The sequence below is a fragment of the Pyrus communis genome, chromosome 7, assembly GCF_041283825.1.
Source record: "Pyrus communis isolate YQ-2024b chromosome 7, ASM4128382v1, whole genome shotgun sequence".
Lineage (NCBI taxonomy): Eukaryota > Viridiplantae > Streptophyta > Magnoliopsida > Rosales > Rosaceae > Pyrus > Pyrus communis.
The window spans coordinates 5,366,037-5,384,661 of NC_142571.1; the positions used below are offsets into that span (position 1 = coordinate 5,366,037).

An 18,625-nucleotide genomic window follows, 5' to 3' on the forward strand; every position below is an offset into this window, starting at 1 on the left:
TCATCCTCTTATTGCAATGCACATGTCTTCACGCAACTAGTTAGCCTCGTACTTCACTGGAATTACTGCCTTGTACTCTTCTGGAATTACTATAGACACCCAAAACTCCATTTTCCACTTCTTTTTCACTTAACTCCCATATTGAATGCCTCGTACTCCACCGTAATAACTTGCTGTACTTTTAAAAGGATGACCACAAGACCAGCAGCAGCCAAAGAGCCAACTCCCCTAGCAGCATAGGGCCAATCTTGACAAACGGGCCTACCAGAAGGAAACCGTGGGCTAGGCCCACTTCAATACCCCTGAGAAGCCTAGGATAATAAATTTTACTTAACTTGTTGTTGTCCAAAATTAAAATAAACTAAGAAGACACACATACAAGTATGAAAAATGTGAAAGAATATATAAACACTTGTGATTCACCATTATTCCTCTACAAGTAGATAATGGTTACACTTACATTATCGTTTAGATTTTTAAAATCTTCCAAATCCTCATGAATAATGTTTTTTATTTGAGGGCAAAATTAAGAAAATTAATAATAATTATTGTAGAAGTGTAAAAAATGTAAAAAAAAATATATACAATCACTCATAATAACAAGCTTTACAACTTTCATGAAGGTGTTAGCTTCGAAATCCAACACTATAATCGATAAACCTTAAATTTATATATAACCGTCGATTGTCATTTACGCCTTATTTTTGTTACTGAATTTCATTTTTAAATTTTTATTTTTTAAAAACATGATCATCTGGCGGATGTAAGAAGATGAACAGTTCATATCTTTAATATCACGTTTCGATATTTATGGTTAACTGAAATATGAGTCGATGTCATATAGTTTGTAAAAACTTTATAAACATCAAGCAATATTTTCAGTAACCGTAAAACTTTGAACATAATATCAACGATCCCAACCGTTCATCTTCTGGCATCCTCTAATAGATCATGTTTTCAAAAAAGAAAATCTGAAAAAAACAAAATTTGATGAGAAAAATGAAGCGTAAATGTAAACAACAATCAACAGTTAAAATTTGATCTATGATTTATATGATTATAGTAGCGAATTTCGAATTTCTATATTTTTTATACTTCTACATTAATTAAAAAACTATTAAAGACTTTACTTAAATAACAGTCGTAAGATAAATGAGAATAAATATGTACCGTTGGATTCTATTTCACTTATATTATTAGAACTTTTTTGGACAAAAAACCCCTTATATTTTCCATTATTTCCATCTGACTCTAACTGGTCAATGACTCAGTGGTCACTAACTCGCTGATCTGATCAAATCAAAACAAAAGCCACTAGTAGTCTTCAAAAAAATAAAACAAAATAAAAGCCACTAACAACATTGAGCCAGCCCACTGAGCCCAGGTTTCCCAGCCCTAAATAGTAAATTCTAATCCCTCTCTCTCTCCCCTCCTGTAACCCTCTCTGTCTCTCCTGAGTCCTGACCCGCTACGGCGCCGTCTGTTCTTCCTAGCCCCTCTTTCCCACCGTCTGTTCTTCCAAAAGGCTATAATTCGACAGTCACGATCTTCTCATCCTCCAGTCGTACGACCACTTCCTCTTTATTTCTCTACGTAAGTATTTCTCCCTCTTTATTCCTGAACAGAACATTATCTTGTCTAATGCTGAATGCGTTATTGCTTAGTATTATCCATTGTTACTGTTAGTAATATAATATCCAACCTGTTTAAAAAGCTATTAATTAATTTATACCCATTTTGTTTCAGAAGCAATGGATGCTAAAGATTCAGATTCAGTAAACAATGAGAAGTCCGTGGAGATTATAATGGGAACAGAACGAGATCTTGGAAGCGAAAGTATAGACAATAGAAATACAAGTTTTGCAAAGAAAAAGGCTAGAACAATCAATTTAGGTAAGCGAAAACTTCAATCTCCTGTTTGGAACACTTTCACTAAATTGGATACTATTTTTGAAGATGGTAAATATCATGCTCAATGCAAAGATTGTAAGAAAGTAGTAATAGATGATAGTCATCATGGGACAGGAAATATGAAAAGACATTTGAATACATGCCCTGCAAAGAATAATGTTGAATTGTTTATGTCAGCATCTGAATTGTGTTCCCAAAAGTTTGATCCTCTGGTATTCCGTGGCTTATTAGTAGAGGCAATCATCAAGCATAATCTTCCTTTTAATTTTGTTGAACATGAGGGAATTAAGGCTTTGTTTGCATATGTATCTCCTGATATTAAGCTACCATGTCGAAATATTGTCACATCCTGGCCCGAGCCCTCACCACATCCCAGACTCGACTCCATCGTAGCACGATATTGTCCGCTTTGGGCCCCGACCACACCCTCGCGGTTTTGTTTCTAGGAACTCACATGAGAACTTCCCAGTGGGTCACCCATCCTAGGAATGCTTCCGTGTGAACTCGCTTAACTTCGGAGTTCCTATGGAATCCAAAGCCAGTGAGCTCCCAAAAGGCCTCGTGCTAGGTAGAGATGGGAATGTACATATAAGGCTTACAAAATCTTTACCCCTGGGTGACGTGGGATCTTACACACCCTGCCCACATTAGGCCTGGGCCGGCCCTGATAGCTACAGATGTGATGCTTTCTTTTTTCCTTTTTTTTTTTTTTTTTTTTTTTTGGTAATTAGTAGGAAATTGTTTCCCATCAAATACTAATATAATGAAATTAATGTCCTCAAAACATTTATACATGTATGAAACTTTTTTTTTTTTTTCGGCGTGTGATAGTAAGACAACCAGGGCACATTTTGGGGGCCCCTATGCGAATAAAATATGGGACAGAGATCCCAGACGGATCTCACCTCATCAAATCCTAAGAATCCGGAGATCTGGACTATTAAAATTTGATCCAACGGCTATAAATAGGGAGGCCCTTCTAAAAATGATAATAATTGTAGCTGTTGAATCAAATTTCAAAGGTCCGGATCTCCAGATCCTTAGGACTTGGTGGGGGAGATCCAGCTGGAATCTCTGTCCTAAAATAAGGTCCTATGTATTTAAAAAGTAATAATATTTTTTGGAACAATATATTCATACACAATTCAACAATCAATATTCAAACTTAATTGAAATAAGCATCTCACTCTTACTAAATGGATAATTTCTAATTGCCATCAAATTATGACAAAAGGTTCATCCATTAAAAAGGGAGCAAGACTAAAAAAGATATATGGAAATACGCTTGTGGTTGTAGAAAAAAAAATTACTCAAGTTAATTTTTTTTATTGCTAGAGAAAAATGAAAAAAAGTAATGCACAATTTTTTTCTTAAAGAAAAGAGAAAAATTAAAATATTAAGTATTGGCTCTACTTAATCAATTGTAATATAGACAAAATTATATGATCATGTTTTTTTTTTTTTTTCTTTTCAGTCAAAATATTTTTATTAGAAAATTTATATTAATACATAATATGTAGGAGGATGAAAAAAATTTTAGGGTCTTCATAAATTTGGGACCATGTGCCACTACACTTTTTATACACCCTCAACGCCGCATCTCAAGAGATAACATGCAATATTAGATCACTATTTCTTAGTGTTCTAAAAATTAGCCTAGGTAGTAGGCGGTGAAGACCCTCTGCGATTTAGGGCAAATCGTTTCGAAAAATCAGTCTGGAGCTAGGCGGTCTTAGGCGGGCTAGGCAGTCCTAGGCGGCGCTTAGGCAGTTTTTATTTTTTTATTTTTTTATTATTGTGTGTTTTTTTATTTTTTGGTTTCATGGTGGTATACTTATGGAAATGGTGTACCTAATTTGTAAATTATGGATTTACTACAAGTTCATCCAATAGTGAAACGAATTGGAACACTTTTGAGGGGATACATACAAAGAAAAGAAATAAAGTAGATACAACAAGGTTAAATAATTTAGTCTATATCCAATCCAATGCAAGGATCGCGAACAAGAAGAATTTAGTCTATCATCCAAGAATCATCCTCATTGTGATTATATGCTTAGTGTTTTTTAAATATTGAACTTTTTTGATGCATATACTTTGTGTATTCTTCTACTTCTACTTTTGCATTTTATCATTCTTTTATTATCCATACAAGTATAATTTTTTTTAGGTGTAAGTAGACAATTATTTACAAGATATATAATAAATTTACATAAATCCGCCTAGGCTGCCTAGGCACTCATCTAGCTGTCTAGACACTAAACCTCTGCCCGCCGCCCGACTAGTGTCTAGCGTTTTTCAGAACCCTACCTTTCTACCATATCTAGCTCGGCCCTTGCTTTGACCCATAAATCATGCATATTATGTAATCTACTTTTAAATAATGGCTTAGACAAAATCGATATTGTAAGAAGAAAATAAAACACCAAACAAAAAAAATATAATCATACAACTACACCTAATAAAGTAACCTCAAACTGCAATTTTTTTAGATCTTTGAGAGTTGATATGAGAGATGCCTCCAATTTTTTACTCAAATTATTTGATTGCTTGAGTAATTGGGATTTTAAGGCTTTGAACAAAAAAAGAAAAGGAAAGCAGTTCTCGTTACCTAATCCTGAAAACTTGCATTTGGGTGACTTCTGGCATATGCCATTTCAGAGTATATACCAACGAAGGAATCGAAGGAACTGTTGAATTTAGGTGCACTTTTGGCATTTGGGTGAGTACATTGACAGTTGAATTGTTGAAGTTAATTTTACAGACTGAAAAGCATCAAAGAAATCGAATATGCGAAAATGTCCCTCACCTTTGCCCAACAAAATCTTCACTTTGCCAGACGAACTATAAACCCTAAACCCTAAAATATATCTTTGTTCGACGAATACTTTCATTTTAATAGACAAACTTTTCTGTTGAGCAAATTACCTCCACCGACAAACTTGCTTTTCATTGAGCAAAAGATGGCATAATACTTGTCAATTTTGTCCCTTGGCGCGAAATATTTTCCTGACGAAGTGTGTTTTGCCCCTCGAATTTTTTCGTCGCCTAAAGTCTAAAAAAAACTCAAAACTGCGCGACAGTACTTTTTATTTCGTCGCTTAAAGTTACTTTGCCAACAAAATATTGTCCGTAAAGCAAACTTTCATCGCACAAATAATAATTTCTAGTATGTAGGGCATGATCACATACTCACAATAAAGCATGGTCACAGCAAGATCGCGGCATGGCAAGGTAAACACGAAAATCCCCAAAAATTAGGGCAAAAGCAGAAGCAAGAGAAAGGTAATATAAAGCAAAGACAAGGAAAAAAAAGAAAAAAAAAAAAAAAAAAAAAAGCAAAACAAAAGTAAAGTTAAGGGCAAGGCAAGACAAATTAAAGCAAAAGCAATGATAAATTCTAAATTTTTATTTTTGTGGCGGATAAAATGGTAACCTCATTGAACAGAATTTTTAAATAAAGGTAATTTTTTTATACAATATATAACAGAATAAATTAATATCATTAAATCATAAAATTAGATGTAAAATAAAAATAACCTTACTGCATATAAGTAATTATAACTCATAGGCCTCATCAATCATCACAAAGACGTCCTCAGCAATACGACATGCAATCGGTAGATTTGGTACGTCATAATCAAACGCATCTGACTCCATTCACACTTTTGAGACTTTGAGTTGGAAAACATAAATTTTGGCCCTATATAATAACTGAGATATGAAACCTCAAAGATGTTGTTGGAACTAATCACGTAGTATGATGGAATAAGTTATAGTAAATAAATATTTGAAGTGTTTGTTTTTCATTCGATTTTCAAAAAGTTGCTGTGGTCGATACTAATGCTTATTTTTATTCATCGTCTAGAACATAATGGAGAAGTGGCAAAAAGCGTTGCCAACCTTCGACAGGACGACAGAGAAGCTTCTCTTCTTTTGAGGTGACAATTGGAAACAAATCATTTAGTTGACTAATATTGCATATTAGAAATCATCTAATCTAATAGATGGTTCGTAATGGGATGGGAAGACGATATCTTTGGATCTTTTTTACGAGGATTTTAGAGATTCTTTAATTACATTCATTTATTGTATATTATGCGGTTAAAAATTATTTAAATTTTTTTTTTTAAATTGAATATAAACAATACTTGAAAAAAAATTAACTTCATAATGTACGATGAATTATTATGATTAAAGAATTCTTAAAATCTTCACAAAAAAATCCAAAAAAGACTCTCATTCATTGGAATGAACCATGAAAGGGAAAAGGGAGCTGCTTTAGCGTGAATTTCAATTCAGTAAATATTTTTTAACTTTGGTAACTAACTTTTAATAAAGTTTTTGTGCGCCAAACCAAAAAACAACGATGCTAAACGTACTACATGTGTATATACTAAATACCTGAACTTCACATTTGTATGTCGATTTGCAGTGGTCGATGGGGGCGGAGACTGGAGATGAGGTGGAACCGTCAAATTCTGCAGGCTATTACGTGCATTTGTTAACTTTAATCCACTTACAGCGTGAAAAGAGTTAGGTGTGAGAATGTGAGGATAAAGTCTCACATTGGTGAGGGACCAAATCATATAATGATTTATAAGATGTTAAGTTATTTCTCATATTTTTAATTCGTTTTATGGTAGAATCACAACTTTCTTTATGATACCAGAGCAGGTTGGCCCACGTGTGAAGTCCAACTGCCACACCTGCTCCATGTCACTCCATTTGTGTTCTCCATGTTTTTGACTTGAAATTTCATCACACGTGAGAGATGTGTGAGAATGTGAGGACAAAATCACACATCAGTGAGAGATCAAACCATGCAAGAACTTATAAACGGTTGAGCTACTATTTGTCCTTAAATAAGAACCAAAAATAATTATCATGAGGTTTTTTAGGATTAAGTACCTAAAACCCTACAACTTTTTTGTGTCATTCCAAATTGATCTCAACATTTTTAAACATTACAAACAAGTGCCCAACTTATTAAACAGATCACATCCGTTAAGCCCCATTTAATTTTTCAAACATGAATTATATTCAAAATCCACCAACTGGGTATATCATGGACAATATTAATATTAGTTGCCTCAATATCCAAATTTCAACATAGATGATATAATATGGAATCTAATGATCAACTAGATAATGCATTGAATTGAACTAAAAATGGACCCCAATTGAAATTACATCATGAGGACGGTGTCTTAACAAAGAAAATGATTAAGAATTTAGATAGGGTTTCAAGGAGTTTGTTTGTGCTCATGTGATTTTTTTCATTTGTCGATTCTCGGCTCATAAAACTTAAAGTTCTTTGTGGGCAATGAAGATGGTGGTGGTTGCATCATGGCAATCCATACCATTTTAGCAACCTCAATGACCTTCTTCTTGATGTTGGCTACTCGAGTTGTAGGGTTGAGTTAGTGGTTGTCCGTTGGATTTGGAGTTGATGGCATGGTGGGAACCGTTAGTTGGTGAAGGCTATGCTTCTATGACTTTCTATTGATTTGGAAGACAAAGTAAGCTAATTAATTTAACATAATTTTTGAAAAAAAAAATCAACAAATTTTTGACTGGGGCTTAACGAATGTGACATTTTCAATAGGTTTGGTACTTGTTTGGAATATTTAAAAAAGGATGAAACCAATTTGGAATGACTCAAAAAAAGTAAGGGATTTTAGGTACTTAATCCTTGTTTTTTATTATATATATATATATATATATATATATATATATATATCTTGAGGGTTGTTTAAAAAATTATCGTAAGGGATGCATGAGGAGTTTATTTTCAGGAAAGATATTTCAAATGTGTCTGGAATACAGAGTGGTATATTACCTGTCATTATATAAGTGGAGGGGCACTTGAAAAATAAAATTTCCCTCTACTTATATATCCCCGAGTTCCGAGTAAACTAAAATCTTTTTCTATTTTCAGCTTCCCTTCAAGTAATCCATTCAATAGTTCATTCAATTAGCATCGTAAGAGGGGAAATAGGACCGCCTATTTTTTTAGAACCTCTAACAGCAATCAAATATAGTCGCCTTGAAGTTCCTCTAAGGACGAGTTCGTCATCGACTAATTTCCACCGCGCGCATCAGGTTATTAGCCCATATACAATTAGGCGACAGGCTCTAAATTTCGTCGCATTGGGTATTTTCCCAACAAAATTGTCTTCGTTGGCTAAAATTTTGTCGCACCCATAATTTTTTTTTGGTAGTAATTTGATAATCCAATACATGTATATACACATATACATGTACATATTATATACATATGACCTAAAACTTCTTCGTACATATCAAAGGTTGCGGATATGATTGTTGTGGTTTTAGCCTGCCATGTATCCAATTCTGTTCTGTAGGAGCGGTGTCTATGTTGGGCTATGGGAAAGTGTTCCCCACAAAATTAAAGTAATGATTCATAAGTAAAACATGAGAATTGCAGTCTTCATCTACAATCTAGAATATTTAGTGGAGAGAGAGAGAGAGAGAGAGAGTGTCAGAGAGAGAGAGAGAACAACAGCTAGCTTCCATTGATCAATGATGTTTTCTTCTTGAATCTTTTATCCTAGAGGGAACCCAACAGATTTCCAGTCTTCCATCCAAGTATACTTTTGTTTTTTTTCTTTTTTCTTTTTTCTTTCTGAGAGTTGAAGGCAAGCCATGGAGGTCCAGAAGAGCAACACAGAGCATGTGATAGTCACCATAGACCAAGCAAACCCTAAACTCAAACAGTCACCCCAACCAGACTCAAATATTTCAATCCCACAACCCTTACCAAGTGCAAAAACCCTTAGACGCCTAAACTTCTCGAAGCCCCGGTCACGGTTTGAGGAGATTAAGTACCCTTTGCCACCACGAACAATTCTCGAATCGGAAGAACTCCAACACTTAAACCCATCCCAAGAAAATTACTCGTCCACGGATGAAGATGACGATGAAGACTGGTACGAAAATGAAGACGATGAAGATGGTGACGGCAAGCACGGAAAGCACCGAAAGAGAAGGAAGAGAAAGATAAACAAGCGAGCTGTAATTGAGTGGACTTTCTTTCTCATAATAATGACTTGCTTGGTATGCTCCCTAACCCTAGATGTTCTGAAAAATAAAGTGAAATGGGATTTGGAGATATGGAAATGGTGTCTAATGGTCATGGTTTTGTTTTGTGGGCGTTTAGTCTCTGGTTGGGTTGTGGGGTTTCTTGTCTTTCTCATAGAGAGAAACTTCATGCTTAGAGAAAAGGTACTCTACTTTGTGTTTGGTTTGAGGAAGAGTTTCCAAAATTGTGCTTGGTTAGGCCTTGTTTTAGTTGCTTGGACGATCATGTTCCCTGACAAGCACAGCAAGGTCCTCAAGAAAGTCTTTCGTGCTCTTATCGCCGTGCTAATAGGAGCCACGATATGGCTGCTTAAGATTTTGTTTGTTAAAGTCTTGGCATCCTCGTTTCATGTAGCTACATTCTTTGATCGCATGAAAGAGAGTGTTTTCCACCACTATATTTTGGAAACCCTATCTGGGCCTCCACTAGACGAGGACGAAAGGGAGCTTCCCAATCATCGTTTTCAGGCTTCGAAGTCGTTGCCCGCAAGGCTGAGAGACAAGTCTCATCCAGTTTCAAGGTCTTATAGGCGAGAAGGGTCGAGGAGGATTGACATGGACAAGCTTAGAAGGTTAAGCATGACGAGAAGAGCAACGGCGTGGAGCGTGAAGAGGCTTGTAAACTACGTTAAGTCTTCGGGGTTGTCCACGATTTCGAGAACTATAAATGATTTTGGAAATGCAGAGTCGGAGATTACAAGTGAATGGGAGGCCAGAAATAGTGGTCGAAGGATTTTCAAGAACGTTGCCAAGCCTGGTGCTAAGTAAGTTTTTCACTTTTCACTTTCCCTAGCTAATATACTTTTACTTCCACTTAATAATTTACATATTTAAAATAGCATATGGTGCATCCTCAATGAGTACTAGATTAAGATATCACGCCAACCCTCTTTATTATTTTTATCACTTAATATATAGTAAGTGCTTGAGACACTACTGATGGTTCATCATACATTTGAAATAATTATTTATATATATATATATATATATATATATACACGGTCGCTTTCTTACTTTTGCTTATTTTTTCAATTTTGGACCATGAAATGAACATGCTTGATCCATAGTTATCTCCTTGATTAATTTTTTATATACGGTCCCTTCTACCAGTTATCTCCTTGATTAATGGACTACTTTTCAAATATGAAACCCTCGAGTGTCACTTAACACATCCATTGATAATGTTTTTATGCTTTACCATATATAACGACATGCTTACTTACAAAAAATGAGAGATGAACAAGAATGGGTATGAGATAAACAATCCATGTATATTAATGGGATATACACACCTTCATTTTAATGCTATGCCATGCTGGGACAGATTTATTTTTTCAATCACATTATTGTTAGTGAACACATAAATAAGAATGATACATATTCTTTCAAATTCCATTTCTTATAAGTATACATGCCATAAAATTATTATGCATAGTTTTTCTATGCCTGGCCAACAAAAACAATAAATTTATTGTTTGTATACAAACAGTTCTCTTATTAGACGGTTTGAGATGTTGTATTGTCTTTTATAATTTGATTTCAAATTCTTTTTAATGTTGAATGTTTATTAGACATAATATGCTCTATTGTGTGATATTATATTGGCGCCCTCAGAACACAGTATATATGCCACATTAAAATCTTACTGAGGCTCAAAAGGTGTCTCATTTTTAAGTTTTTTTAGCCTACAAAAGTATGCATTAACTAGACTTGGTTTATGAGTACACTTGTTATATAATGATGATCTCTACTAATTAATAAAACACTCATTGTCAATCAAAATTCTATAAAAGTATCAGTTTAACCTTCTAATTAAAACAGAACATGAATAAGAAATATGGGGCAGAAATGTAATTTCACATAACCAAATTTTGCTATTTTTTTTTTCAAAGCCTCACCTACTCCTAACATATCTCTAATTAAAATAATAAAAAAATAAAAAATAAAATAAAATATATAAAATTAAAATTAAAAAAAACTTCCCACTCCCACATTCTCTATCACTCTCTTCCTCTCTCCTTCTATTTCAAAAAAAAAAATAAAAAATTCTCTCACACACTTTGTGTGTGCTCATATGCTAGTATTCTATTAAGAGAACCCTCCTTGTCAACTTTTTTCCCTTTTTTTTTTTTTAATTTTGCCCTCACTTTTGATACACACTATTGACAAAAGAAGGGCAAAATAGTAATTTTGTACCTTTTAACAAAATGACAATCATATCCCTATTTTTCCTATTTTACCTTTTTTTTTTTTTTTGAGAAAATGACAATCATATACTTATTTTTTCAATTTTATCCTCACTTTTGATACACAATATTTACATAAAGAGGACAAAACAGTAATTATGTAATATTTAAAAAAAAATATGCACTTATTAAGAGAAATTGTTCGCATACACAAAATGTGTGCTCTCTGCTTGTAATGATGATACAAAGAAATCTTAGAGCCTCCTAATTGAGAGCTTCTTACTTATTTAATCAATAAGTGTAGTGTGTTTGATTAAAATTTTATGCCCTTTTAATTTGGAGCCATAGCACAATTACTTCAATATACAGAAATAAAGGGATTTTTCTTGCAATATATTAGTTGTAGTGTTGTACATATAAGAAGGGCACTCGTTGTATTCATAATTCAGTATTTTAGCCAAAACGATTTTTAAACTCACATAATCCTTCACTTTGGTTCCTATGATTTAAAATTGATAAAAATGGTTCCTGAGATTGTCCACCGTCAATCATTTTGGTCATATCTTTGGTAAATTAAGGGTGTTTTGTCAAAATAAACACTCCACTTGAACTGGTGTTTGTTTAATATAACGGAAATTTTTCACAAAAGCATAAAAATAATTGACGATGAACAATCTTAATTATCATTTATATTAATTTTAAATCTAAAAAACTAAAATTAAAAGTTATACTAATTTTAAAAACTATTTTTTAGTAAAAACCTTTCACAATTCACGACTGCCAAATGTCAATGGTGGTTATGGCATCTACCCACGACTACCAAATGTCAGTAGTGGTCATGGCATCTACCCTTATCATTCAACGTACGTCCTTGAGCACAATAGCGATTTGTGGGTATAAACCCTTATCATTCAACGTGCGTCCTTGAGCACCGTTGCGATTTATGGGTATAAATGGCACACAGCTGGCACACCTGTACACACGAGTTGGGCGGTGCACTGAAAGATGCACTACTTTTCTGTAAAACTGTACCCTTATTTATTTATTGAATAATATTAATAAAAAATAAATATATTAATAAATATTTAAATAATAATTCGATCATCATAATTCATATTATTTGGTTTATAAAATTTAGTTTAAAATTTTAATTAAGTTGCATATTTGAACTCATTAAAGTCCAATTCGCATCATTATGCTTAATAAAAGAATTTTTTTTTTTAACAAACAATATTATTTACACTAAAGCAGAGGGGGTCAACTTAACTTCACAATGAGCTAGCAATAATGTGATTCAAAATTACCTTTAGCGATAATCAAACCTAAGACCTTTCACTTATAAGTGAAGTGGAATACCACTACACCGTCATACTAAGTGGCAGATAAAAGAAATTAGATGTGTCTATTTATCTATCTATTTGACTCTTCTTCCTAATATTATCCTTATTTATTTATTTAGTTTTTGTTAAAATTTAAGCATGCTCAACGACGTACGTTGAGAAACCATACTGATATAGTATCGAGTTTGATGGTATCTTAAAACAGTGAGGTATGGAACTCGAAACATGCCAAAAATCTGAATAATCTAAATTAACTAAGTTTCAAGTCCTTACAATAGTCTTTTTGGCTTGATTGTTTTCAATTGTGATTATATCTACATACTGAGCAATGAGCATGCATGAACTCATTGATATCATAATTTAGCTAACGTTTTGGTTTTAATTAGATATTTTTGTTTATGCACCGTAGCCTTTAGATAATTGAGACCGACCAGGCCTCGATGAATACCATTCTCAAAGTTATATTTTTCTTATGGCGTCCTTATACAGATACATAGAAGAGGAAGATTTACTACGGTTCTTGAAGAGTGATGAAACTCACACCATATTTCCTCTCTTTGAAGGAGCAATTGAAACTGGAAAAATAACGAAGTCTTCCTTCAGAAATTGGGTGGTGAGTTTCAATAGTTTACAAATAGCAATTTCCTCGGTCAATATTTAATGATGTCGCCAGAAATTAAAGGAAAGAGACAACAAACATGGCACTAAATGAAATCAAAACAGCACACATTGAACTATATAGACATACAAAGCTAATTAAATTGCAGTGTGTGTCCGTAACAAGATCAGTTTGTCTGTCTAAATAGCATTACTCGTTTTCTGATAATAACTTAAAATTGTTTGACGGGTTTTATAGGTGTATGCCTATATTGAGCGCAAAGCATTGGCTCACTCCTTGAATGATACCAAGACTGCTGTCCAACAACTTCACAAGTTGGCGAGTGCAGTCGTAATTGTAATTATAACCGTGGTGAGCCTTTTGGTGATGGGTCTGGCCACTACTAAGGTGATCTTTGTTGTTACGTCTCAACTGCTGCTTGTGGGATTCATGTTCCAGAACATGTGCAAAACTATGTTCGAGTCCATCATCTTTGTGTTTGTGATGCACCCTTTCGATGTTGGTGATCGATGTGTGGTGGATGGCGTGCAGGTCAGATATATTTATATATTTTATTTTTTGGAATACCTTCTTTAGGAAATTATATTAACAACCCATTGTACAAACCTTTCTTCTTCATTCATCTCTTAGAAAAAAAATTCGATTATCTTGCGGTCCCAAATTATAGGTACGTACATAGAGAAGGTCTTGAGGAGTAATTTTTTGTAAAGATAATACTAGGAAGATCAAAATTTTAAAGAAAAACTAACGAAAAGTTAAAAAAAAACTTTAGTTTTAATGAAAGAGAATAAATAAACGTGTAGTGAATAGTACCTGAAAAAAGGTAAAAATGTGATTTTTCGTTAAAAATGAACAGAAAGTGTTTTGTTAAAACTACCAAATTTGCAAATCAAATGATGTGTCATCAATAAGAGATAAGCATGTTAATTAACACTTAACTAATAATTCAATCATCAACATCTACATCATTTGGTTTCTAAAATTTTGGCCGACTGAAAAATTTGGCCGAAAAAGATGGAAACTTGTGGTGACCCAGGACTTTCTAGAGTGTAAATATAATATTGTGAATATGATAATAACTTACAAAAAGAAAAGGTGTTCTGGGTGGGGATGGAAAGGAATACATGTTTTCTAAGGTGTAAATAAAATAGAAAATACAATTTCATAAAATAAATAATAATCTCATGAAAGAATGAAAATTTAGAGCACTACAAATAAATGAGGCTTAAAATTGAGCAAAAATTAGGATAATCTGTTGTCACAAGTCTTAATGTTGGAGATGAAAAAAGTATTGTACGTCAAATTATTTAGGGTAATGTTTAGTTGAGGTATTTTCAAATTTCAAGCATTTATGCAAAATTAAAAAAAAATAGCCACAAAAAGATGGATGTCAGAAATTAGAAAATGCACTACATGAATATTACAAAGATACGTAAAAGAGAATTATAAATGACTCATTCATTTCAAAATCTCCCTCGCATGCCTCATGATCAGCTCATGTAGTGCCCTTTCCTCCTATTTAACTTTTTATGATGTATTTCTCCATCACTATGCCTTAGCTGAATTCATTAGAATTTACCCTTAGTGAAGAAAATAAAGTAACCCTATCAATACTAAACATTGCATAAGCATGGTTTTGGAATTGGCCTTGTTATTTCCTCTAGGATGATATAAATTTAACGTTGAATACTTATTTTTATGCAGATGATTGTAGAAGAGATGAACATTTTATCAACCGTTTTCTTAAGATACGACAATGAGAAAATATACTACCCAAATTCTGTGCTTCTTACAAAACCAATTAGTAATTTCAGAAGGAGTCCAGATATGGCTGACACTGTTGATTTCACAATTGATGTCTCTACTCCAGTTGATGATGTTTCTGCACTCAAGAAGTCCATACAATCGTAAGCAACCCATCTCATCTACCTTGCATATATATTTCCATTTTTACTAGGTTACATGATCGAAATTATTAAGGTAATATATATATTTCACGCTGATTATAAAAGCTTAAGTTTAAGTTTAATATATCGTTACCGTTGAATTATATGTATGTCACATGCTAAACCTTTTTCTGAAAATAAGGATAGATTAGTTGCAATAAACAACATTTATATAATAAGAATAGATTAGTAATTTTACACATTCAAATAATAGAAGAAAAAAAATCAACTCTTCCACACTTCTCTCTAAATTTTATATTCCATATTTTTCTCTCACATGCATGCAACATGTAAAATTGTTAGTCTTTTACTATGAAAAGTCACAGGAAAACACTTTAAACTACAACATCATTACATATTTTAACATATGTTGAGGAATTATTTTTTGGTTACAAATGTTGCATGGAATTTGTGCAGATACCTTGAGAGCAGGCCGAAGTATTGGAACCAAAAACACTCAATCCTAGTGAAGGAGATAGAGAATGTGGACAAGATGAAAATGACGCTGTGTGTTCAACACACCATGAACCATCAAAATTATGGGGAAAAGAGTGCTCGAAGATCAGAGCTTGTGTTCGAGTTAAAGAAAATTTTCCAAAACCTTGGCATAAAGTACCATCTTCTTCCTCAAGAAGTAAACATACCGCAATTCAACACAAGCAACGGGAGGTTAACCATGGCTTCTTAGTCACTACCATTTTCCATCAGGGCCATGGAAATTTACCTGCACTTCACTATGTTAGACATGTTTGTCCTTTGTATGCCTAACTTTAATGAATCATACATTGGAGATGCAACTAATGGGGTTTTCAAGCACTTGGAATTTTACTAAAAACTATTTGCAATCCTGACTTTTTTGTGCAACCCTCCTCCTATATACTTCTTTCATTTACAATCTTCCTCTTATTGGTCAGTATTCAACAAATTCAAACCTATTTTTTCATGTTCCAAATTGGAACTGTCAGTTACATAGCACCATTAACTCTAACATATTTATTATATTTATATGACATAAAATTAATAAACATTTGATATTCTCTTCTCACAACGGTCCGTCGGTCCCTCAATTCATATATCATACCAAAATTCAAATTAATTTAACAACAATAAGATTTGTAAAATCTATCTTATTCTCTATTTTGTGTGAAAGTTGATACAAATCATGTTTCATTTGTTTGTTGTTAATTACTATGGAACTATTTAATTATAAAGAAAAGTCATTTTTTGTATGACGGATATTGTTGTTGATGGTATATGAGGTCTTTGGTGGATAATCCAATGATTGTTAATGTTGTTAATTCTGCTTTAGAGTAGAGTGGTTTGCTTTTCAGGAGATAACAGTACATGTGTTTACACCTCCAACCACCACAACCCACATTTAGCATCATCGTTGCCTCCACTTTTTATCACAAATGATCTTTAGAATTGATCATCACCATTAAGATGATCCTTGAAATTGAAAATCAATCAATGTAGTCTTTGAAAATAGATGTCGCAAATCAATGTGATCATTTTGTCACAATTATGTTAAAAATCCTGTTAAGTGGTGATGTGACACATAAATTGGCCCTGCCACATAAGTCATTTTTTCTCACAAATGGTCATTGAAATTGATCCGCGACATCCAAATGATCCCTGAAATTGACCTGCGACATCAAAATGGTACCTGAAATTGAAAATTGATCAATGTAGTCTTGCAAGTAAGTGTCTCAAATCAATATAGTCATTCGGTCACAATTTTGTTATATGCTGATTTGACACATAAATGGTCACACAAGTCTAATTAAATTAAAAACAATTACAAATATGCTTAATAATTTAATAGTTAATAAAAATTGTCAACCAAAAAACCCAATCCGGCAATCACCTCCGATCTCAATCCACATTTCTCTACCTCGTTCGCTCTCTATTCTCAAAAAAAAAAATTCTTAATACACCTATCTTTACACAGTTCAACACCCTTCACCTAATTGAACCTGGATAGATATCACATTTGGTGATGGCTTGGCCGATTGGCAACAACTTATGGGACATGACCGTTGACATTTAGGCGATCAACATCCTCACAACCTTAATCTTGAAGAGCTTGTTCGGCGCGTCCCTGGTGGTTTGGTGATCCAAAGAACGACGATGTCTGCCTTGAGATAATGAGGTTATGACCGAGGTGCATCTATTGTTGGTTGAAAACTATTTCCATATAGGCTTGGATTATGTCTTGTACCTTTGAGAATTTATGGAAGAGATCTCTCTTCGGAATATGCCCTACTATAAGAAAAAAAAAATTCCATTGTGCAAAAAAGTATTTAGACAAATTGTTTAATTAATTATTAAATCCACATCAATACATAACAAATTTTTTTTTTTACAAAATTGTGGTGGAAGAATTATATTGATTTGCAACACCTATTTTCAAGGACTACATTGATCGATTTTCAAATTCAGGTACCATCTTGATGGTTTGAGTCAATTTCAGGAATCATTTGTGATTAAAACCCGTAAATCTTGTGGGGTCAATTTATGTGCCACATTAGCACTTAATGAAATTTTTAATGGAATTGTGACGGAAGAAAAATATTGATTCGCAATACCTATTTTTAGGGACTACATTGATTAATTTTTAATTTCATAGACCATCTTAATGTTGAGGACCAATTCCAGGAACCATTTGTGATAAAAACTCTAAATCTTACTATACGTGTTTACATTATTTTTCATACTGACATAACTTTTAAATACAATTTATTAAATGCTGAACTAGTTGATTTTATCGTTAAAGGATTAAAAAAAAAAAACCCATTATTTTTTATTTTTTATTTTATTTATATGTGGAAGATTTTCATATGTTTATGGGCCCTTGCCTATGGATTCCCTCCCCTTGTATCATTTCGTAATCGAACATCTTCTGGTGTGTGTCATTTCATTTTACAGTCTTTATGGTAAAAAAATTAAGATTTAAATCTTCATGTTGTAATCCGTTAGTAAATTTGATCCAAAAGTGATTTTTCTGTTAAATATAGGAGAAAATGTACTTTAACGTGTGTACAATCTTCTTTCTCATCTCTCAGCTCTCTCTCTCTTTCTATAATTTTGTATTTTCATTTTCTTTCCATTTCGGTATGTTGTATTTTGTATTATAGAGCAACACCTCAAGAAAGCCAAACATAAATTAGCATAGCTCTTTGCACACGCTCTTCGCACATGATTGTTCATCCAAATTTCTACTGCACCATAATCAATCGCCTTATCTAACACCAAGTCGCCTTCTTTTTAGTAAAAATTAAAATCAACACATTAGCGCACCACATTCATTCCATAACATGTACATTCTTCAATATAACAGCTCAAAAAATTGCACAAACAAATTAATCAAAAAATTGTTAAAAAATATGTAAAGAGTTTGAATTGATTATTTACTTTATTAACTTGGAAGAAGGCTTCTTGTTAGCCAACGAAACTCTTTAAACTACTCCAAAAGCACTTTCACCCAACTTTTTTCCTCAAAACAAAATCATCCTGCAA

General features: G+C 33.2%; 1 protein-coding gene across 1 annotated transcript; it reads left to right on the forward strand.

The window, feature by feature from the left end:
- The first annotated feature begins 8,351 nt into the window (after window positions 1-8,351).
- Window positions 8,352-15,941, forward strand: LOC137733376 (mechanosensitive ion channel protein 10-like). The gene is made up of 5 exons (XM_068472529.2): window positions 8,352-9,779; window positions 13,031-13,154; window positions 13,398-13,691; window positions 14,865-15,067; window positions 15,524-15,941. The coding sequence occupies exons 1-5, from the start codon at window positions 8,581-8,583 to the stop codon at window positions 15,792-15,794; spliced, it is 2,091 nt and encodes a 696-aa protein (XP_068328630.2). The 5' UTR covers window positions 8,352-8,580; the 3' UTR covers window positions 15,795-15,941.
- Window positions 15,942-18,625: the final 2,684 nt, after the last annotated feature.

Bases quoted from the DNA above. Each gene is read 5' to 3' on its own strand.
- LOC137733376 (XM_068472529.2), top strand. From the start codon at position 8,581: ATGGAGGTCCAGAAGAGCAACACAGAGCATGTGATAGTCACCATAGAC. The intron at 13,692-14,864 runs GTCAGATATATT...ATTTTTATGCAG, and splicing joins GTGTGGTGGATGGCGTGCAG to ATGATTGTAGAAGAGATGAA. The intron at 15,068-15,523 runs GTAAGCAACCCA...GAATTTGTGCAG, and splicing joins CTCAAGAAGTCCATACAATC to ATACCTTGAGAGCAGGCCGA.